This window comes from Prosopis cineraria, unplaced genomic scaffold (assembly GCF_029017545.1).
Source record: "Prosopis cineraria cultivar Desert tree isolate PC_DT_omini unplaced genomic scaffold, ASM2901754v1 PC1401, whole genome shotgun sequence".
NCBI classification, from domain to species: domain Eukaryota; kingdom Viridiplantae; phylum Streptophyta; class Magnoliopsida; order Fabales; family Fabaceae; genus Prosopis; species Prosopis cineraria.
In genome coordinates, this window is record NW_026556726.1 from 8,467 (window position 1) to 32,323 (window position 23,857).

Consider the following 23,857-nt stretch of genomic DNA (forward strand, 5'->3'; position numbering starts at 1 on the left):
GATTTTTGAACACATATTTCAAATTGCATTTTTTATGCTTGTATGTGGCACTCACTCAGACACTTATTTTGATCATATCCTTTCCTTCACTGTCAATGTGTTAATATTAAATAATTGTTGCTGGCCTCCCCAAAACCAGGTGGCAAAAAAAATTAATTATTTTCCAATGATAAAATATTTTTTCTCGCACCCTATTTGATCCACCTTCGATCACAAAATTTGGATAAAATATTATTTGTCCACCTTCAATGATATAGTATTATTTTTCTCATATTTAAATAGCATCCATTAATAAAATTTTGGTGGCTCTAAATTTCTTTTAGCTCACGAGATGCTGATGCAGGAAATTTAAAAAAAGGTTCGCATTGACTCTTCTGATGTCATGTAAATTTTCGCTAAAATTCCATTAAGCGCGTTTGCCGGCATGCCAACAAGTAGTAGTGTAGCCCATAGCAGTAGATCCCACTGAGGAATCTTATCATGAGACTCGCTTCTTTAATGAAAAGAGAAATATTTTATGAATTATTTCACCATTAAATTCATCTATAAGAAAATAATAAGCTTTAAAGAATACAATTAAATATATATTTTATTTAACTTAAAAAAAATACAAAATATTAAGTAGTTTTAACATATGTAGAGAATCACGAATATTTGGTCAAATAAACAAATAATGCTGACAATGAATCTTACAAGAATTTATGTATGAATGCATCTGTATGTTCTATAGTATATCTATGCACCATAACAAGATATAGATAGAGCCACGAATTTTTCATGTAATCACAAACAAAATTTATTGAAGTCATTTCATTTAATTAATGCATAAAAAGATAAAGAATGATTAAAGGAAAGGAGAATGCTGGATAAGAACGCAAAGCACCGGGAAATAGAAAAATCCCACGGGAGGCTTATATACAGTTGACTTATAGTTCTAAGCCACGTAGCTAACTCTCAACCACGTGTCTTTTTACTTGTGTTTGATATTTTATTCGATTTATAAAATTAAGAATCCAAATGCATATAATTTACTACAATTTCATAAATATTTGTTCATTTTTAAACAAACGAAGTACAGCAAAGTTGCATAATTTTACAAACACCAAAATTTTCGACATCACATAATAAATAATTCAACGCTTATAATTTATACGCTTCATATTCAAGGACATCATTGATTTTCCAATTCCTTTGATTTAATTTTAATTTAATTTAGTTGTTTTAATTATCAAACTGATGATTACAAAATACGAATCAAAACTTTACCGCCGCTTCAGCTGGGAAAAATCTCCTGCTTCGCGCTCCGCCAAATCAAACACCACGACAAAACTTTTAATCGCGAGAAGCCGAATGGAATTACGACACAGTCCCTGACTTTTTTCAAAAAGACGAAGAAGCCCCAAAAAATTTAGTTGGGCCACGTCAAGAAGTCGTCGAGGTCAAACTCGCCGAACTCCTCTTTTCCAAACGGTTGACTCGACAGCATCACGTTCGCGTCCGGCAGGGTCAGCGGCACGTCTATGTCGAATCCGAACGCATCCACTCCGCCGTAACGGAAATCGTTGAACGCCGACGAATCGCCATCGTAGGGGCACAGACGTGGGCGACGCCGCCGATTCAGAGTACGATACCGTTCCTTCTGTGCCAATACTTTCATCCGCGGCGGCGATCGGCGTCGCCTTATCCTCTACAATGATAGAGTTAGGGAAGTTGGTAACCGCGTGAGGACCCTTAGCTTTAGCGCTGCCCTGTCGTACTCCGAGGCGGCCTCCTCCGCCGTGTCGAACGTCCCAAGCCAGACCCGTTTCCTTCGGTTCGGATCCCGGATCTCGGCAGCCCACCGACCCCACGGCCTCTGGCGAACGCCCCTGAACCTCCTGTGGCGGAGCGAGGAGGAAGCGCCAGCGGGTCTTCTGAACCGGGTCGGGTTGGATTTGGCAGGGGAGCCGGGGGGAGCGGGGGAAGGAGGAGGATTTGGGGACGGTAAGTGGAGGGTGATCTGCGTGATGTGGCGCTTGACTCTCGAAGACGCGTGCGGGCTTTCATCGGCGGAAGAATCGGAGTCAGAACCGGTGGCGTCGGGATCAGTGAGTATGATTCTGAGGAGCCTTGGACGCGTTTTTCTTCTGGTGGCGGAGGTGTGCATGTTTCTGGGAGACTCTCGGATGGCTTAGAGCGCAGGGACATGACGAGAGCGAGGTGTGGAGAGGGAAAGGACTGTTTCGCTTCCCCTGTGCTGCTAAGGTTGTTGTTTGGAAGAAGAAATGTGAGGAGTGATGATGCTTGGTGCTGGCAGCATGGAAGAATTAAGAATTTTGGATAACCTGTATGAGGAGAGAGGAACCAAAAGGGATAGGGAGGAATCAGGAGGTGGTAATCCGAAGAAAAAGGAGACGGCTTTATGCTCTGTTAGAGATAACACAGGCTGGAGGAGGAGAGAGAGAAGAATCAGAGAAGGGCTAGATACGATGGAACTGAGACGTCACGATTAAAGGGAAGAAGGGAAGACGAAGGTGGGTGGTTTTGGCGGGAGAGGAGGGGAGGGAGGAGTGAGTGAGTGGGGGGTGACGCGAAGAGCAACAAGTCGAACACGAAGGGCACATATATATAAGCATGAAGGAAGGGACACGGTTCTCGTTGGAAGACCAAGAAATTAGGAGCTTTTTAATTCAAAGTTGAAACACAATTCTACACACTCCACACACCTCTTGCTTTCAACCCAACAACCTCACTCATGAACCTCAGGCTTCTCCTCTTGGAATCAAACACTGTTACAAGGCTAGTAACCTTCAATTTTGACACGCTCATTTTAAAATTAAATACTTAAATCCGCCACCCAATTATAATATTAAAAAAATAATTAAAAAAAGATGGTGATAGTGTTGAGTTGAGGGAGTAGGAGATTTGGGAGTGGAGCGGGGGGGCGTGACTGTGTGCGTGTTCGCGTCGCTCTCGAGAGTAGCGCAGACGCAGCTTCAAGGCTTCCAGCTGCCTCTTGCTGACGTGTCCAACCCTCTTTCTTCTCTTTTGATTATTCTCAACTGCTCCTATTTACTCATTCAATCTCTTACTGATTACTGTCACTCACCAACGTTGAAAATTAACCAGGGCCAACAATACCGGTTCAATGGACTAATACTTGAAATTGCTCTCTTTTGACACCACCAATAAAACCTCTTTAGAGTTTAGATTCCATTTAAAATCAGTTTTGGAAATAAACTATAACTTTATAAAAATTCATTTCATCTGTGAAACTCTATTTTGAAGAAGTTATTTTTTTCTTCATTTAAGAATCGATTTTAATATCTGAACATTTTCTATTTTCCATTTTTATAATTAATTCTGAAAAGTTATTCAAACATTTTCAATTATTAACATCAGGTTTAGAAAAATATTATCCAAACATTCTCACTTGTTGTTTTGCGAGATGGTGGGATTTTGCGAGAACACGTTGCAGTGGTTCCTCACGCGCGAGAATAATTAAAAAATTAACACCTCTTTCATATAATTTATTAGTAGTATTTAATACCGCTGCACAGGAAAAATTTAAAAAAAAAAAATGGAAGCAGTGTCACAAAGAGTTGTTGCTTAAAGTATACATATGGCATGTCTTGAGGGAGAAGCAAAGGGAAAGATCTACCCGGCGAGTCAAGCACGTGTCCTCTTATCTCAGTTAAGGGGCATGAAGACTCCAATTTTCAGATAGTGACACCTCCTGTTTATCTTTCTCTCATCCCCCCTGTTTTATTATTCTCAACAGTCCTCTCATGAGCGCTAAAATTAAGTTCATTTGATTACCTTAACTTTTGAAATAAAAAATATAGACCGTGAATACGACCTTCATGACCTCAGGTGCGTGTTTATTGTTGCTTATACTAGAATCCTAATGCACTGGTCAGTGCTGTCCCTGCGATGCCCATATTAAAAATGAAGAAACTGGGAAGTGAAGGAATGAAGCAGCCCAAGTGGTTGGTGCTGATGGGAGGATTTGCGGGGGAGGAGGGGCTGGAAGCCACGAGTGACAGCTTTTGGGGGTTGTATTTTCACCAAGTACGTCCCAACCAACATGGTCAATAAGGTGAGACACAATAATTGCTGAGAGCGGTCAAATGCCGGACCTTTTAATACCAGTGTTGCGAGGAGGGTTTTACTGTGGGACGAGAACTAGGGAGTCTAATCCATTGTTGAAAATGCCTACTATGAGAGGCTGAGATTTGGGAGGGGAATCAATGCTTGTGCAGAATTGCACCTCTGGAGAAAGCTGGGAAGTTAAATCGGATCAAACGTGACATCAAACTCCAAATCAAACAGAATACGCAGATGCAGCAATTAGACTCCCCAGTACATCTTTCAGTAAAAATTTTATTAAGTCTAACAAATCTGGGAGAGGCACGCCATAGGAATACGACGGTATGCTTGGTTTAATTGGTACATTAGTGTTGTCTAAATATCAGCTTCCAAGAAATTAATGAATATTAATGGTGTAACTTCCATCAGGTCTGAAAAAAACTGGGGAGAGGCAGTTCAGTGGGGATAGCTAAAAAGCTTTGGGGTTGTGGAAATGGTACGATTGGATGTAGACGGCTTTCGTTCTTTGCCGATGCAAACAGCCGCTGATTGGATTGCGTAGCTAGCAAGTAGCAACCATGACCAAACTAAATAGCTGCCTTCCCTCCATCCCCGCGAGATATTCAATTCAAACAGCTACGCACTATTTATAATTGTCCTCTGCGTGGATATCCACAATTCCTATCTTTCCTCAATAATCTACTTCATATAATTTATCCACTCCTATTTCAAATAATACTGTAAATTATTATTTTTTTTTCAAATCTTGAGTTAATCACAGAATTGGTTTGCATATGCATCGAAATCAAAAATCATAAATTATTTTAATTTTAAGATATAAGCGCAGCATGGGTTTCCAAGTATAATATAATACATTCAGTAAATTAATACATGAAATAATGTAAGCAAATTACTTTTTTAAACAAATACTTCAAGAATAACAGTGACATTCACGACAAACAGTAAAAACTTATTTCTTTTAGGATCTAAACCAATTTTGAAATAATTTAGTGCTTATTTGAATGAGGCAAATAGTCAATTCTGAACACTCAAAACCACGGTGCTCTTATTTTCATTATTATTTGTCAGAAATATCATCTGCTCCAACATACCCCTGCATGTACTTGCAGTCTCGCTTTGCTTTGTTAAATTTATTAAATAGGATATTATATAATACTCCTTATTTTTGAATAAAACCTAATGTATTAATAAATTTTATTAAATAAATTTAACAATCTTATTTTTTATATTTAAAATTATAAAATATTTTTAATCAAATTTTATCTTTAATAAAATAGTTATTTATTTTTAAATTAATAATATCTTTTTCTATTCACCCCTATTTAATAGGATAAAAATATCAAGTAATTTATTTAATAAGAACACTTTAAAAAATTATCACACCTTGAAAGATTAAAAATATTTTATATATTTAAATATTTAACCTTTTAAAAAATATCTTATATTTTTAACAGAAATAATGCACCACCATTTGTGGCATTTACTTTTTCATTCAAGCGAAAATTGCCATCATCCTTTCACAGACATCTGATAAAATTGGAACGATATTGAGAAAATTAACGAGAGTTTCATAACAGGGGAGAGGTATTAGCGTTGAGAGAAGGCAGTGATCGCTTTCCGAGAAGGAGCACACACAAAACATGCCAATCGTTTTTGGAAGGCAGCTTTCATCTTCCAAGAATGACAATTATGAGCATCTTCCTGTGGCCGAGCTTTCTCACTCACAATAATGCTTCAATATCAACTCTCTTGGAATCCCCACAACTATGCTTCCTTATTCATTCCCACGTCTCCCTATAAACTTCTTGCCAACACAATAAATGTGCGGCATTTCATAAGATTCACATCAGGGCAACAACTACTTGCCACACCAACGTTCACATCCGCAAACTTTGTAACCTTGATCTTTCACCCTCAATAAAAGGAGCGCTGCAACAGGTTTTTAATCAATTTTTGGAACCGTCCCTCTTTTGACAAATCCAATACCAACTTATTCTTCAACTTTCCCCAAGAGCCTTTTGGCATGATGGATTTAGAAGGGTGTAAATGGATATCAAATTTGAAATGAAAGTTTCACATGTTTGATTAGTTAAAACTAGATTAAAATGCGGAAACAATTTCCACCAGAATTTGCTGGAATTGGATTCCATCTCAAATTCTATGGGGTCCAAATTCCATTTGCCTTCTCACATCATCTTCATTCTTCCCCATCATTACCCTTCCTCCATCCCTAACAGCAAGCACCACCCCAACAGAAACGATGGCACCAAGCACCACCATTGGTTACCAGAGACGCCGTGGAGAGGACAAGAGTCGGGAGTTGAAAGCAGCAGCCATATGTAGCTCTAATCATCACCAGATTTGGAAGCCATGTCTTCCTCACCATCCCCTTGATCTCGCATCTGGAACTAAAATCCCTCCACACACCAACACAAGCAATCGCGTCGCTGCAATATGAGTGCATCTCTAGAATCTTCCACCCACACAGCTCCACTCGACATCTTCCAGATCTAGGTTCTCATTCGACAGTAAAATTACCCATCTTCCAGCATTTTTCCAAATCTCTGGGTTCTTGATGATTATTTTTGATTGTTGCTGTTGACAATGTTGCAGAGCGATTTGGCCGATGGTCGAGGCATCCTTTAGCCATCACCATAATCTTTTCCTTCACCAGATTTCCTTTCCCTCCCCAACTCTTAAAGACCCTTAAATCTACTCACGCTTCTAAAACAGAAAAAAGAAATCCTGCCCTGTACCTTACACGAAAATAACATATATAGGAAGTATAATTAATTTAACAACAAATAAATAAATAACACTTTATAGCATCATAAAACACCTAAGAATGTTGAACCAACCTCGTGGTGCGACTTAATCAAACAGAGCCCTCGCAATAGCCCGTTGTATTTGTTAACATCTCAAATAAAAAACACTATTTTCTATTTAAAAATATTACTGACCTGTAAAATTCACAGCTTATTTCGTCCCTCCCTCCAATTTACGAATTAAATCTACCCAAGTTTTGAGCCTGTTGACAACACCCACCTATGACTGCGTTGTCATGGCTCAAGGAGTAACACTTCGAAAAGCAGATCGTTCACGACAAAGTTTACGGAACAATAACCTTCACATCACCAACGTCATACAAAAGGAATATTCACAACAGCGGACCCTTAACAATTACCAATTTTAAGTTCCACGGACAAACACAGAAAGCATCCATTCAAGACATCTTTAATTCTGTTACATAAGAAGCAAATAATATTTTTTTTTTTCCACTTTTATTCAAACAGTTGAGAGAAGGAAGGACCGTTCATCCCATGGCATACTTCTGTGTCCAGCTGCGAGCAGTAGCTTCATACTTGGCTCTGTCGGTCTTGTACATGTGAGCAATTTCGGGGACAAGGGGGTCATCAGGGTTGGGGTCCGTCAACAATGAGCATATTGACAAAAGGACCTGAAAATAACGGAAATAAATTTTTTCTGCAATTGAATTACAGCAATACATGCAGAGGTGTCGTCAAGTTATCAAAGAAATGGCTCTTGGGAAACAAGAATGAAGCCCCATTTAAGGAAACTGAGTGGAATATTTAAGTCATTCAAATCATTTATATTTCTGCAATATCATATATAGTACCCTGATCAAGATGGCAAGAACTATAGCTCAACTCAACAAAAATCAGATGTCGTCATTGTTTGAACAACTAAAATCTCAGATATCTAGTCTACTTTCTGTATAAATATCACCTATACTCTAAATCCATCTGTTGCTCCTAGAGGGAAGTAAACTCAGTCAAAACTCAAGAGAACCACGTAATATCAAACCTTGGAAATTGTAAGTGCTGGGCTCCACTGTTCTTTAAGAATGTCAAGACATATACTTCCATTGCTATTGATGTTTGGGTGAAACACCTTAGTCCTAAATGCAACCTGCAATATTTAGTAAACCAATTTCATCAGTTCCACAAACTTGACTATCATCAGGGGGGAGGGGGGCACTAGTTTCAGCTCCAGAAAGACCAGATAAAGCAACCCCTCAACACAGGGTCTCATGAAATCTATTGGCATGCCAAATGACAGAGAAAATCAAACAGGATAATTCCGCAGAGAGATGGATCTAAGCAGAAAGACCTGGAAGAATACAGGGAACCCAAAAAAGAGGAGACTGAGCTGAAAAGAAGATTGAACTCTCACCCAACTACCAGTTAAAAGAAACCAATGGTCTTACTCCAGCAACTCAACTTTCTATAAAACTGTTCTCTTTTAAATGATATCTCAAGTGTGCATGCTTGTGAACTGGAGAGGGTGAAGTGGGGCAGCCCAAAAAGAAAAGATCTATACAACATCCACAGTATCATGTCTACAGTGGTGCATATTTTACATGTATAGCAATAATTAAAGAGAGAAAAAACTGCCAGCACAAATCAATTCTCCCAGTCAGTATTGCATGAAGCTAATGAAAAACTAGAACTTTGATAGGTAAGAATAATTTGGAAAGATAGAAAGTTGGGGGAGGGAGCGGGAATGAAATGAGAGAAGAACAGAAAGATAGAGAGAGCAGGAAAGAAGAGAGATTAACAATTATCAGCCTATATATAGACGTCCCTTCCCAAGCTTTTCCCAACGGCTATACTTTAACGGCTATACTTTTCCCAACGGCTATATTAACTAACTAATCAATTATATCCTAATTACAAATTTATAACAATACCCCCCCCCCCCAAAGAGATCCTTGCCCTCAAGGATCAGTAACAACAAATTGAGGAAATTGCTGCTGAAACTGATGCAAAGCTGTCCAGGATGCTTCTTCCTCAGGTAATTGCTTCCACTTGACTAAAATTTCAGTAATTATCCTCCTCTTTTTCCGACCAACTCTTTTCTGCAAAATGCATTCAGGTTCTAAAACAGGAGGTATTTCAGGCCAGTCAAGAGGTGGATGCCTCTGCTTGACTTTAGGATCAGAACATAGCTTCAATAGGGATACATGAAAGGTTGCATGTATTCTAGAATCAGGTGGTAGTTCTAACTTGTATGCCACGGCTCCAACTCTTTGAATCACCTTGTAAGGACCAAAATACCTAGGAGCTAATTTTTGGTTACTCCTAGAAACTGCAGAAAGCTGCCTGTAGGGTTGTAACTTTAAGAAAACCCATTGCCCCACTGCAAATTCCCGATCAGATCTATGTGAGTCTGCCCTTTGCTTCATCATATTTGCAGCACGATGGAGATGATGTTTGAGAACAGCTATCATCTCTTCCCTTGCTGTAAACGACCTGTCCACAGCATCTAGCACACTATTATGAGGTAAATAAGGAGAATGGAGAGGAGGTTTCTGACCATATAGAAGTTCGTAGGGAGTAGCCTTAGTTGCTGTGTGAAAAGTGGTATTATACCACCATTCTGCCTGTGACAGCCACTTACTCCACTGCTTGGGTTGTTCCCAACACATACACCGAAGGTAGGTTTCCAAGCAACGATTAAGCACTTCAGACTGCCCATCCGTTTGAGCGTGATACGCAGTGGAAAGAAGTTGCTTTACCCCCAAAACCTGCAAAAACTCTTTCCAAAAGCCGCTAACAAATAAAGGGTCACGGTCACTAATAATTTCAGATGGTGCCCCATGTAATTTATAAACTTGATCCATAAAAATTTGAGCTAATATGGAAGCTTAAAAGGGATGAGTGAGTGGTACAAAGTGTGCATACTTACTCATACAGTCAATTACTACCCAAATAGTGTCCTTGCCAAAGGATTTAGGGAGCCCTTCAATAAAATCCATAGTGATACTCTCCCATACCTTACTAGGAATAGGCAAAGACTGTAATCGTCCAGGGGCAGCAACAGTCTCATATTTACACCTAGCACATGTATCACACTGTTTAATAAAATCAGAAATGTCAATTATCATTTTTTTCCACCAAAATAAGGATTTAACCCTCTGATATGTAGCCTGAATTCCTGAATGACCACCTTGTGGGCTTGCATGGAGCCATTCCAATATTTGTTGCCTCAAAGGAGGATGAGACCCTATTACCAGCTTCCCTTTTCTTCTTAATAAGCTCCCATCCCAAGAAAAATGACCCCAGATTCCCTCATTCTCTTGCGTTTTCTTCCGGATTTCTGAAATAACAGCATCCACGTCCCATCTTTCCTTTATCTTCTCAAGCAACTCTGGTGATGATGTGTCTAAAATCATCTGCATAACTTGCTGTTTTGGTATTCTTGAGAGAGCATCTGCAACAGAATTTTCATTCCCCTTTTTGTACTGAATCTCATAGTCAAAACCAGCTAATTTAGCAACCCAAAACATCTGAAAACTGGTTTTTAACTTCTGCCCTAGCAGATATTTTAGGCTTTGCTGATCAGACCTTATTATAAATCTTTTCCTTTCCAAATATTGATGCCAGTAAAGCACAGCCAAGACCACCGCCATCAATTCTTTTTCATATATCGAGAGTTTTTGATGCCTTTCAGCCAAACCCTTGCTAAAGTAAGCAATTGGCTGACCGGATTGCATTAGAACAGCCCCTACCCCTACTCCACAAGCATCAGTTTCAACTACAAATTGTTTCGAGAAATCTGGAAGAGTGAGTACAGGTGCAGAAATAAGGACTTCCTTGAGTTTAGTAAAAGCTGCAGCAGCTACCCTTGACCACTCAAATCCATTCTTCTTAAGAAAAAGAGTTAGTGGCTTAGCTAAAATCCCATAGCTCTTGACAAACCTTCTATAGTATCCAGCCAGCCCCAAGAAAGCCCTTAATTGCTTGATATTTGTGGGTTCAGGCCATTCAGCCACTGCTTGCACTTTCTTGGGATCTGTTCTGACTTGCCCCCCACCAATTAAATGTCCCAAATACTCGACTTCACTTGCTGCAAAAGAACATTTGCTCTTTTTAATAAAGAACTGATGCTGTCTCAAAATAGAAAACACTTCCTTGAGGTGCTGCACATGATCATTAAGATTAGCGCTATAGATCAATATATCATCAAAAAAAACTAACACAAACTTCCTCAAATAAGGACGGAATATACTATTCATAGCCCCTTGGAAAGTTGCTGGTGCATTCGTTAGACCGAATGGCATAACTAACCATTCATAATGCTCACTGTGTGTCTTAAAAGCAGTCTTTAAAACATCTTGAGGCACCATTCGGATTTGATGATAACCAGCCCTCAAATCCAATTTTGTAAACCATTTTGCAACACTTAACTCATCAAAGAGGTCTTCTACTAAGGGAATAGGATATTAATTTTTCACTGTCTTTTTATTTAATTCCCTATAATCTATACACATCCTCCAAGTACTATCCTTCTTTTTGACTAAGACAATTGGAGCAGAAAATGGGCTGGAACACTCTTGTATTACCCCCGTGTGTAGTAATTCCTTGACTAACCCTTCAATAACATCCTTTTGGGCGAAGGGATATCTGTAGGGCTTTAAGTTTATGGGATTGGTACCTTCTTGAAGAACAATAGAGTGATCGTGTCCCTCACGAAACGGTGGCAACCCCTTGGGTGCTTCAAAGAGGTCAGGGAACCCTTGCAATGTGGAATTAATCGCCTCTGTGATTTCCGTACAGGTCTGTACTGAGAAGATTTCCACCTTCTCACGCCCCTTGGGAATTAATTGCAGCAAAAATACTTGGTTAATAGAAAAATCCTTAATTTCCACTCTCTTTGGTTGCACTACTCGTAGGGTATTGGAAGGCATAGCTTGAAGCTTACACATTTTTCCTTCAAGCTTAAAAAACATGGTTAGAGATTCAAAATCCCAAAAAGCATTTTTAATACTTTTGAGCCATTTCAGCCCCAATATTAAATCATAGGTATGTAATTCAAGAATTATGAAATCAAAAGAAAATTCTAAACCCTGCATTCTCCATTTGAACCCCTCCCAAATTCCATGCACCTTCAATCTTCTTCCTCCAGCCACCTCTACCCATACCTCCTTCGTTCCATCAGCTTGCCACCCGAGTCTTTTTGCCACATTAAAGTCCAAAAAGTCATGGGTGCTGCCACTGTCAAGCTGTCTCTTGCCAAAATACCCTATGAGCCTCATTGAAGAGCCATCATCAACTCCTTCCATAGCGTGTAGCGAGATAAAAGGTTGGGTGTCTTCCCCTTCAACCTCACCATCTTCTTCCAACTGAGTAACTTCTTCTGGGACATCATTAACCTCAATAAAATGAAGCTGTAATCTCTGCCTTTGTGGGCATCTATGATCTCATGAAAAATTTTCATGACAGTAGAAGCACAAGTTTTTTCTTCTGTGTTCAGCTTCTTTGTCCGCCGAAAGGATTTTCAGGACAGTGTTGACTAATTTTTGATTGACCGAGACACTTTTCTGAGGTAAAGAGGGCGTCTTGGCTTTGGTATGGGCCCCATTACCCATTAGTGCTTTTTTATATGAACCCCACGTGTTTGACTGGAAGGTTTGTGTGGCTGGTGCTGAGGGTTGGGTGGCCGAAACTAAGGTGGCCACGTATCCTCCCCCTTTATTCTGGCTTTTCTTCTCGGTCTGTCTCTGGAATATGATTTCTTGCATTCTCGCGAGTTTCCGAGCCTCCCTCAGGGTCCGAGGTTTGAACAAGCGGACTGGACCCTCATATTCCTCTCGAAGATCCGAGAGGTACATGTCCACCAAATACTCTTCTGGCAGTCGCAGCTTACACGCAAGCATATCAAACTCATCGTGATACTCGGCCAGAACTCCTCGTTGCTTCAGACAAGCTAAATCGCTCATTGGCGTCTCATGAACAGGTCCGAAACGATCTTTCACTTCTTCTATATATTCTTCCCACGTCGCCGAATTCCTTCCCATGATTTCTCATAAGCTTGATGCCATTGGAAGGCTCTTGGGTCAAGATGCATGCTTGCTATCTTAATCTTGGTTTCTTCTGGCATCTCATCAAGCTCAAAATATCGCTCACATTTCAAAATCCACCCGAGAACGTCTTCCCGAGTAAACTTTGGGAACTCCATCTTCGTGAACTGCGTGGGCCTCCGGTATTCTCTTCGTTCATACCCCTCTTTGCGTCTATAATCCTCATGCTCATGATGGCGTTCAGCAATCTGTCCGTTTCGATGGTGGCCTTCTCTTTCAGCCTCTCGGTCCCTTACTAAAGACTGAAACTGTTGGGAAAGCCCATCAACCAATTCGGTCAAGGCGTCAATCTTTCCATTGTTTTCTTCGATCTTGACCATGAAATCTTCCATCTCTGGTCGGCTTTGTTGGTGTCTGCTACGCGTCTTGACCATGAACCGTAATTGGAGATATAGAAGAGGGGGCCGAGGAGCGCCTGGCTCTGATACCACTGATAGGTAAGAATAATTTGGAAAGATAGAAAGTTGGGGGAGGGAGCGGGAATGAAATGAGAGAAGAACAGAAAGATAGAGAGAGCAGGAAAGAAGAGAGATTAAAGAGGAGAAGTTGAGAGAGATTGAGAAATAGAGATTGCACTGAATAATACGTCTTCCGTTCATAAAACCTCAAAATACAATTATCAGCCTATACATAGACGTCCCTTCCCAAGCTTTTCCCAACGGCTATACTTTAACGGCTATACTTTTCCCAACGGCTATATTAACTAACTAATCAATTATATCCTAATTACAAATTTATAACAAACTTGCTATAGCAAAATATACTTGCTAATTGCAGTATCAAAAAATGATAACTGTTTCTACAAAGAAAATATAAAATAAATAAGCAGACAAATTTTCACCAAAATGATTATTTTTGAATTGCAGAGTTAATAAAACAGAAAAGCTATTAACCACATTCCCATAATGATGTTCTTTATTAGATTCAAAGACTAGTTCAATTAAACCAACACAGCTTTTAAGTTTTCAACACAACTTTGGCCCATGGTGCATTTTGCAGCAGTTCATACTTCTGAGTATTCGGACATGACTTCAAGGAGAGCATGCCCAGAGAAAAAAAACCAAAATTCTTTTCTGTGTTTGAACAATCATCAACAGACTTCATCACAGCAGCATGTGAAGAACAAATATGCTAGTGACTAATACAAGGAACAGCTCAGGAAATACTACCTTCGGTGGCTTGAAAGGATAGTCAGGAGGAAAATGAATTGAGACAAGGAAGACACCACCGGCATATGGACTATCTGAAGGTCCCATAATTGTTGCTTGCCAATGAAACATGTCCTCAGCCACGGGACCTAACATGGATAATAAGAGAATTTTGGACGTCAGGACTTACTAAAAGAAGCAGACCGCTTTCAGATTACAACTAACTCAATAAAAGCAACTAAATGAACTAATATAATAAGGGGTAAATTCAAATCTCACAAGAAAAGTTTATAGTCTGGAGCACCATATACACCAAGGATGTTATAGACTACCCTTAAACACTCATGTAATACAAATCACCATGCTATTTTATATAACGAACCGCAGAGAGATTGTCAATAACAAATAAGTAACCAAGACTTAACCAAGGTAATCAATGTTCAAACATGCTAACATATGAAGGATCAAACTACGTTATGGATTTTGTTGTACGATAGATCAGCTCTCTAACTTAATTCCAAATATATTTAACTCCAATTAAATGGTACCCGAGACATCAACTCACTCCTAATTGGCATAAAAGAACAGCAGATAAAATGAAAATTTTGCTGACCAAAAATTCCGAGTCAATTGGTCAACGGTTACACAGAAGTCAGAACAATCGATTTCTTTAAAATACGAAATCTTAAAATACATTTAATTAGAATCTATGTTTAAAGAAATGCTGAAAATGAAGCTGCAAACTTTTCTGCTGTTGGCAGCGAAGGTTTGCAATATGATTTATCGGATGCAGCTGTTAATCGTGAAAATCAATAGACCCTGAAAGAAATATATGAAGGGAATCAGGAAGCTCACCCGCACTGCATGAAGTAGGAGGGTCCTTCTGCAAATCCTTGAGCTCCTTCAAGATGCGTTTCGATGCCATAGTTAACTTGAGGTGAAAGTCCTCAAAGACGAAACCTAGAAACCACAAATACCAACAGCGACGCTCTATCAGCAATCAGATCGTGGGGGCCAGAACCCAATAAAATAAACAGCAGACCAAAATATCTTGGGGCCGAATTGACAACGACGGAACAGGCAACAATCTCTTTCGATAACAACACAGAATCAAGAATAAGAAAGACAGAGCGATAAGGAAGGATTACCTAGGGTCGAATTGAAGCAGCGGAACTCAGAGATGAAGAAATGGCAAATGAAACTGCAAGAGAATGAAAAACCAAGAAATAATTGAGGGTGGGAAGCCGAAGGGAAAAGATTATAAGCCACAGAGGGGGAGAGAGAAAGAGGAGGGAGAGATTGCTTCTAGAATTTTCATCAGTATCCGCATTCCATGTTAGCGTGAGAGCAACGTTCTGGCACTGCCTTTTTTAAATGATTTTATATTTTATTTTTTGATTTAGATACAGAGAATACCGTCAAAGAAGTTTCAAGGGAGAATTTCAGCTAGGAGTGCAATAGAAAATTAATTTCAGGTGAATATAAAAAAAATTAAAATTTTAATTCAATTTAAAAAAAATGAAAAACATTTACATGATAAAAAGATTTAAATTCTTTTTGTAAAATCATTAATTATTATTTTTTACTCTATTTATTAATTTATCAATATTACTTATAAATTACATTCATTTGTCAAACAATCAATAACATTAATTATTCATTTGCTAATTTAACTTAGTAATTTACTAACCTGTTATTTTTATTTTAAACAAAGGGCAATCTAATCATTTAACATAAAATTATTAACGTTGGAAAGGTACCGGGAACTTTAAAAAAATTATGGGTTGAAAGAGTCATGTAACATTCTAAAAATTTAAAATTGATTAATTGAGCTTAATTAAAGTAATTAAATTTATTAATGTGGTGTGTGACCATATTTAATTATTATTATTAATTGTAATTTCAACCTTAAATACGAGTCAGAAGTAAAGTCAAGTAACCTAGATATGAAAAAAAGGAAAAAATTTGAAGGAAGTGATTTTGTGTCACACACCGCAACATGTGGTTCATCCGCCACAACACATGTGTGTCAATCAACCAAGAATGAGCCTCTCTACATGTAGCCAATTTTTCTAATATAAAACATGTGAAACAAACAAATTCCAAGGGGGGGAGCAACTAGATTTCTCTATTAGGACTTGTGGCATCAGAGGTTTGGAAGTATTTTAGAGCTCTTCACCACCCAAGGTAAGTATGTTTAACTTCCTCCTCCTTTTTTCTTTCATTTTCTCTAGTTAAGAAGTTAGGGTTTGAGTTAGAATGATGATTTTGGATTTATATGAACTATAAGTCCAAACCCATTGGCTAAAACATTAATCATGAGAGTTGTTTGGAATATTTAAATCCCACGCTAATGGTTTTGTGAGTTGTTGGTTGTTGAAAATCAATAATATCCAAAAAATGATAATAAATATAATAGTTGAATGAGTTGAAAAGCCATTGATAGTAGTTTAATGACTTATTAATGATAATGTGAATTATTAAAATTTAATAAACCCAATGGGTATGATTGAGAGTGAGTGTATGATTTTGATAGAAAGAGAATGTGGAATTTGAATGTTGAAATTGCTCAAATAAGGATATTAATAAACATCTTTGTAATTTCACTGTAAACAAATGGTTTTGGCACCATTCAAGCTATTTGGCAAGCTTTGAAAGTTTGTGTTTTAAGGAATAAACTTTTGATCTCGTAAAGATTTGAGATAATTGGGAGAAAATTTTATTTGTATAACTGTATTTTAATTATTTGCTAGTTGAATTAAATCATTTAAAAATTATCTGGATGCCTGAGAACCATTTGAAGCAAATGTGGCAATGTGAGACATTATGTTGAATTGCAGAGGACAGTGTGCATATTTTTACATATGCAATTAATTATTAATTTGGTATGTAATTGATGATGAATGTGTGGTATTTGACTTGTGGAGAATGATAGATGTGTAACATTTGGCATGTGGAGAATAATAGAGAAGGAAGATTGTGTGAATATGATATGATGATATTAATTATATTAACAAGACACAATAGTGTTTTTATGTGCATGACATGATCATTGGCAGGAGTTTCACTTAGGAAGATAAGTGGATTGATAAAGTTACGTGGTAATGGCAACTTATTGTTAGAATTAAAAGCTTGTATTGGCACCGATCGTTAGAATCGAAAGGCAGTCGTTGTCCCATTATTGATTTGGGACTTTCCTATTTATTTTTTAAGGGACTAGAACCTAACTAGTCTCTACCTGTTCATAAGGAGACTGGTATTAGGAGAAACCACGGAACACGAGTGAGTTGACCCTAACTCGGTAACTTCTCACAAGTAAAAGGTTGAGTTATTCCAAGTCATAGATGTAACCATCGAATAGCCATCAATTTTATGTCCGAGATATCGAGAAGGTATAGTGTTGGCATTGATCATGTATTATATTTTCAACTACATGGTTATTATTATTGTAGTTTAACATTTTGCTTAAGGGTAAATGGAAGTTATTTTTATGATCTCGTGATGTGCATAATTTGTGTGTGTGTGTATGTTGTGCGTTCGGTCACATTGTTGTTATTTTTGCATCTGAGATTATGTTTGATACACGTGCATATAAAGTGTGGATTAAATTTCCAATTGCATTTAAAATTAATTAACACGCAATTGTATAGGTTAGGTTAACCTTGATTATTGAATGCTTATACTCACCCCTCATTCTTTAATATTGTAAGGCCTAGCTTATCAAATTAGGATTGAGGAAAACAATCGGAGGCTTAGGGTTCTAAGTAAATCTTACTTATAGGCCTCCTGATTTAAATTATGCGTATTTGAACATTGTTAGATTACCAACCAGGATTTCATGCAATTATTTTTGATTACTTGCATCATAATTGTGAATATCTTGTGTATTTTGTGTTCTAAGCTAGTGACAACTGTTTGTAAAACTTAAATAGGATCAAAATACTAGTGTAAGTAGGGTAAGGTGCATTTGGGTTATTTCCAATGAATATTTAATTATTTTGTGCAAAGTTGACCCCCTCATACTTTTGAAAATTAAGGGTTGAGTGATGAATTTATTAAATACTTCCTCCGTCTTTATGTATAAGGTGTTTTTAATTGAATCCCACATATCAATAAATGTTTGTTATTTAGTTAAAATCACATAAAAATATAATGATTTTTCAGTTTTACCTCTAATAATATGATAATTAATATCATGACGGTGGTAGAAAAAATATACAATTAATGATCTATTTCATTTTTTAAGATAAAGGTAAAATTGTCTAATTGCTTAAAAATATCATTACTACCCCTTATATTAAGGGATAAAAAAGTTTATAAAAAATACTTTATATATAAGGATGGAGGGTGTAACAGCCCTCCGCTCACCTCGCCTACCCGAGGTCTTTTGCGGCGCTGGACACTCTCCCCCCAGGCCCCACAACAGGGCGACCCCACCCCTTTCGGTGAGCATCAGGAGACAAAGGCTTCCCCGCAGTAGTGTGCGGATTATTCCCCTTGCGGAGAGCCTCCCCAGGTTCGATCCTCCAACCTCTCCTACATAACAAAGTTGAAGCTGAACCTGGTACCATTGAACCGTTCAGCCTGATGCTCACCGAAAGGGGTGGGGTCGCCCTGTTGTGGGGCCTGGGGGGAGAGTGTCCAGCGTCGCAAAAGACCTCGGGTAGGCGGGTTGAGCGGAGGGCTGTTACATTAAAAGGTTCGATCCTCCAACCTCTCCTACATAACAAAGTTGAGGCTGAACCTGGTACTATTGAACCACGGGGAGGCTCTCCGCAGGGGGAATAATCCGCAAACTACTGCGGGGAAGCCTTTGTCTCCTGATGCTCACCGAAAGGGGTGGGGTCACCCTGTTGTGGGCCCTGGGGGGAGAGTGTCCAGCGCCGCAAAAGACCTCGAGGAGGCGGGGTGAGCGGAGGGCTGTTACAGAGGGAGTAAGTGTTTTGGATTTGTTGTAGTGTATTGTGCAAATCTATAATAATCTATTAAGTGTGGTTTAAGAGATGGTGCAAGTTTTTAACATGTGTATTATAGTTTGGGCGCCTTAGTTGCGAGTTGTTGTGAAGAAGGAGTAAAATTTATAAAGGGTGTCTAACTTTTGATAAAAAAAAGTAAGTTAATTGCGAAACTTGCGCTATTATTTAGAGTCAGAATAAAGCTTTCTGTAAATACTTAAATTATTTTAATCGAACATCGGATTAAAATTAGGACGCGTTAGAAATTCATTTCGAATGCTGTCAATTTGACAACAAATTACTGTCAAAAACTCGCACAATGCGTCGTGGTGCATAGCGCATAGATTGATAAGCTGTAGTGCATTTGCAATGAGCCACAATGCATCACACTATTTTGAAAAAATTAATGTTCTCTCATTTCTTTTACAAATGCAACCTTATTTCAAAACCCATGTTTTCACATATGTTTGAGACTCTGTTTTGAAAATAATAAAAGTATAGGAGAGTATTTTAAATTATGAAACTGGGGTCCCCATTTATAAAACTTTACCAATTTGTTAATTACTGTGATTTTGAAAGATTTTAAGTGAATTAATAATGACAATCTTATCAATCTATCTCGAAGATTACAAATCGGGCTCAAAAAGCCCATTTATGCAAAAAAGGGGCTCATTTACAAAGTTCGGTCCTCAACCTCACAGGCCTTACGGGCTTCAATCTCTTTTTTATATATATTTTTTAATGCTTTTTCTCTTTTGAGTGATCGCATAAAATAAAAAAATAAATATTATAAAATTCTGAATTCATGTCATAAATATTAACAAACTTAAGTATTTACCATTATTAAAAGTTAATTAAATCAAATGATTTTTCTCTACACCTCAATGAGACAATAACATTTAAACATCAATAGCAACATTGGCATCATGATTATGCAAAAGAACTCTTACTTTAAGTAATAAAATATTAAAATTTATAAGATTATAATTCAAATCATGCAATCTCAAAATTGTATAAGTGTACAAATACTCTTTTGCCAAAAATATAGTTTAAAATATTAAGACACAAATAATATAAATCAAATCATTCTCTAGGTTAACTTAAATCAAACAACTTTTTAAAATTTGAATGAAGAAATCATTATCTGGAATTAAACAAATCAAACTACTATGCAAAGTTCAATTCTAAAAAAATACAATAACAACCACTCCCTCCGTTTAAAAATATAATACAGTTTTAACTGAATTTTACTCCTAATAAAGCTGTTACTTACTTTCAAACTAATGTTATCTTTTTATATTTACTCATATTAAACACCCTATAATAAATATAAAGTCATTATCAATAGGAGTATTTTGAAAAAAAAGCAACGATTACATATTGAAAGGCTAAAAATATTTTATATTTTTAAACATTCAATTCATCTAAAAATGCCTTATATTTTTAAACAGAGGAAGTAAGTGTTTAAAATATTATCAATAATGTCAAAATATCAATAATATTAAGATAATAATTAATATTTAAAAAATAAATAAACAAAAGGGCCTGAATGGGCTAGCCCTCAATCCCACAGGGTTGGTTCATTTAAGTCCTCAACCTATTATTAGGGTTGGCCTTTATAAGCTTGATTTGTGTTTTGAAAATTTAAATCTCAAGCTTAACCTTAATAATTATTGGACTTAAATGAATCGGCCCCACTGGTTCAGTCCATTTTTCTTGCTCTAATTATGATATTTTAGGAGACCTGAATGTCATTTATATATTTTCACAAGATTTTATTGTTATTTTTTAATTTATTCTGTTACAAATAAAAAAACGAACCACATGAAGATCCTTGCTCCTCTTGTTTTCATGTGGCAAAGGGGAATTGTAGTTTTGTAAATACTACCATATCAGAATGATAGAGCTAGCCCTGAGCAGGACAGCAGGTCATGACAAACATTCGAAGTTAAGATTGAAATGAGTTATTTTGATCTGCCAAGTATACAGCAGACTCTGCTGATTAACCATGCACCAAAGCAAGGTATCTCCTCACCCAACTATGCCATATTTTTATCATCACAATAATTATCCCCAAAAGGCAACTTTAATCACACACATTCCCTATTCATTACCACCATCCTCATAAGAAAGGACGTGTTATTGAAAATCATACCAATAATCGAAATACTGTACTTAATTCACTAGCAACCCGTTGGATGATAGCTGCAATTTTACCGGAAAGATAACATTCTGACATTACATTTAGGCCTTCTTCCTAATCGAACATCCGTCAGCTTAACTTCATAACAAGCTGATAGAAAAGGCACTGTAATCATGTGCAGAGTCCCAGCCTCAAAACCAATAGCACCACTCAAATACACATCAAACACCATTTCTTGAGCATTCGACTCAGATTGATTATCACTCGCAGCACTTGAGCTTTCTCCAGCATTATACACTTTCATGTGTACATCTAAGAAAGTGTCATTCTGGGGCCTCTAACGGAACCCGGCAATCCCTGTCTTCCCCAATTTCACATCCTCCTTGGTCACATCAAACGCCAAAGGCCCATAAATTAGATTGAGCTTTCGGTTGTTGTTTGAGACTTTTTAGCTCCAATTCTAGAACTGAATCCGTCTGTTGCGAGCTACAGACCTGTAATTTGGCGATGCTCACGTGAGGCAACCCTGACCTGAGGAAAACCAGGTAGGAGATACCAGCAATGAGGAGGATAATGGTGAGAGAGAATATCCCGATACAAGCCCACACGTAAATTGAGATGCAACACGATCGGTAGCGTCCGCGTGGGACGTGATCAAAGTCGGAATCAAGAACATCGCTGCGGCCGGACCAACGGAACAGCGGCGGAGGCGGTGGAAATAGCATTTCGAAGGAGGCATAGCGGCGAGACTTGGCTGCGGGTACGGCGGCAGAGGGGTTTCTGACTAACGCCGGCTTGCTGGTTGATGGGGGAAACTCCGCCGCCATTGCCGACGAAATCTGAGCGTGAAGGGGAAGAAGAGGCTGCCTAGTAGGTCGAACGTGGTTTTAGCTTGCCATGGGCGAAGATCGGACATAGTGCGAAGGCGAGATTTGTTATGAAATTGCCAGGATAACAGGGAAATTCTATATATGGGGAAGTCAGAGTTGGCAGGTGAAGATACAATTAACAAAAGAATGCCAGCAACGCAACTGATCGATAGGTATACATCAGAAACTTTTTCATGCATTCACAAAATGGCTTTTCCAGTAATTTTCAAGAAACTGCCCATCGATTTGAGCAACGTCAATCTGCCTGTCCAGATAATCAGAGATTGTTGGACTCCATTGGGATTGAGAAGAGAGACGCCAGTTATAGACACACAAGCAGTATTTTTGTTTTTGTTTTTTGGGTACAAATACCCAGGCAATAATTCATATTTGGCTAGCCCTCGCCTCACGCAATTTATTTTTCCCCTTAAAATATATTTTTCCATTAAATTTTACAAATACTGGAGTTGGTTGGTTGGATATACATATTTTTACAATTAAATTGTTTATGAAATACTAAAGCTGCTAATTGATCCAATTGTTTTCAAATCTTTGTATACAGTCATATAATTCATTTTTTAATAACTTTTTATCATTTTTTTTTTGGTAAATATCAATTTTTATTATGTCAATATTCACTTTATCTTACCACTCTCGGTAGATACACAGAGATGAATAGATGATTAAGATGTTTCTCAAAGCGCGCAATGCACAAGGTGAAAAAGTTTCTTAAAGAGGGTACTTTTTCATTACATTTTGATTGGACTAGGCTAGCAAGCATTCTTGATTGCATGAAGCCCGGTTCGTCTATGCAAAAGCCCATTTTGAGAACAAGGAAGAATATCAACAAAAATTAAACCGAGGACTGTGATACAACCAAATCCTTTTTTATAATGGAGACAATTGGTTGAAGTAAGGAATGAGCTACTCGTGAAAGCCCACTGAACTCATAGTGCAATTGCTCCAAATACAAGAGGAATGCCTCCAAAAAGATTGAATCTAGAGTCATGCAACTAGCATTTGACATGGTTGAACTTGACCATGTCTATAAATAAACCAACAAATGCACCAATCTATTAGCTCATAAGGCATCATGTGAAAATTTTAATGTTCATATTCTTGATAACCCACCTTCCAATTATAAAAACATAATGACTTTAGACATGACTAAATTTTAATCTTCTTGCACAATTGTCCTATAGCCTTCTATTAAAAAAAAAAAATCTGACATAAAAAACGCAGTGATGAAGAATAAATAAGGATTACTATTCAGATTCAATGATTTGTTCGTGGGGTTTCTTGTCAAAGGTGAAGCAAGCAAGATTTGAAATGAAGGTACTCTGGATCTCCTCCCTGTAATTCTAAACCGATCGATGTACTTTGTACAGTGTCATCAAAAGAACAAGATGTTGATTTTCTTCTCAGCGTTTTCCATCACGAGATTGTGCGAAAAGCTTATCCCTAAAGGGCCAACAAAACAACAATCAAAGGTGGTTTGCGAGAATGAAGATCATCAATTAAACCCATGATGTTACAAGAAATCGTGAAAAGACAGGGGGAAAAACCTACATTTTGAACAGAACACCCCAAGGAACTCCGTCTGTGAAGAAAAATAAATAATGCACAATTGGACAGGAAAGGTTTGGATACAACTTAGAAACCTGAGTTAGCACCCACACTTATATACCACTCAATGTTGCTTCCCAAATAACGAATGTCTAGAAATCAATTTTGTTTGGAACCACCAAGGAACACCAGAAAGTAATTTA

At 37.8% G+C, this 23,857-nt stretch overlaps 2 protein-coding genes across 2 annotated transcripts; both read right to left on the bottom strand.

Moving 5' to 3' along the window:
• Positions 1–1,037: 1,037 nt before the first annotated feature.
• Positions 1,038–2,537, bottom strand: LOC129300036 (pathogenesis-related genes transcriptional activator PTI6-like). The gene is given in 3 exon segments (XM_054938557.1): positions 1,038–1,592; positions 1,594–1,732; positions 1,735–2,537. Coding segments are annotated over 3 exon segments (735 nt in total). The 5' UTR covers positions 2,147–2,537; the 3' UTR covers positions 1,038–1,408.
• A 4,660-nt stretch (positions 2,538–7,197) lies between these two features.
• On the bottom strand, positions 7,198–15,428 carry LOC129300035 (ubiquitin-conjugating enzyme E2-17 kDa). Its single transcript, XM_054938556.1, has 5 exons — positions 15,270–15,428; positions 14,977–15,081; positions 14,143–14,270; positions 7,915–8,019; positions 7,198–7,546 (listed from the first exon to the last, which is right to left on the bottom strand). The coding sequence occupies exons 2-5, from the start codon at positions 15,044–15,046 to the stop codon at positions 7,403–7,405; spliced, it is 447 nt and encodes a 148-aa protein (XP_054794531.1). The 5' UTR covers positions 15,047–15,081; positions 15,270–15,428; the 3' UTR covers positions 7,198–7,402.
• Positions 15,429–23,857: the final 8,429 nt, after the last annotated feature.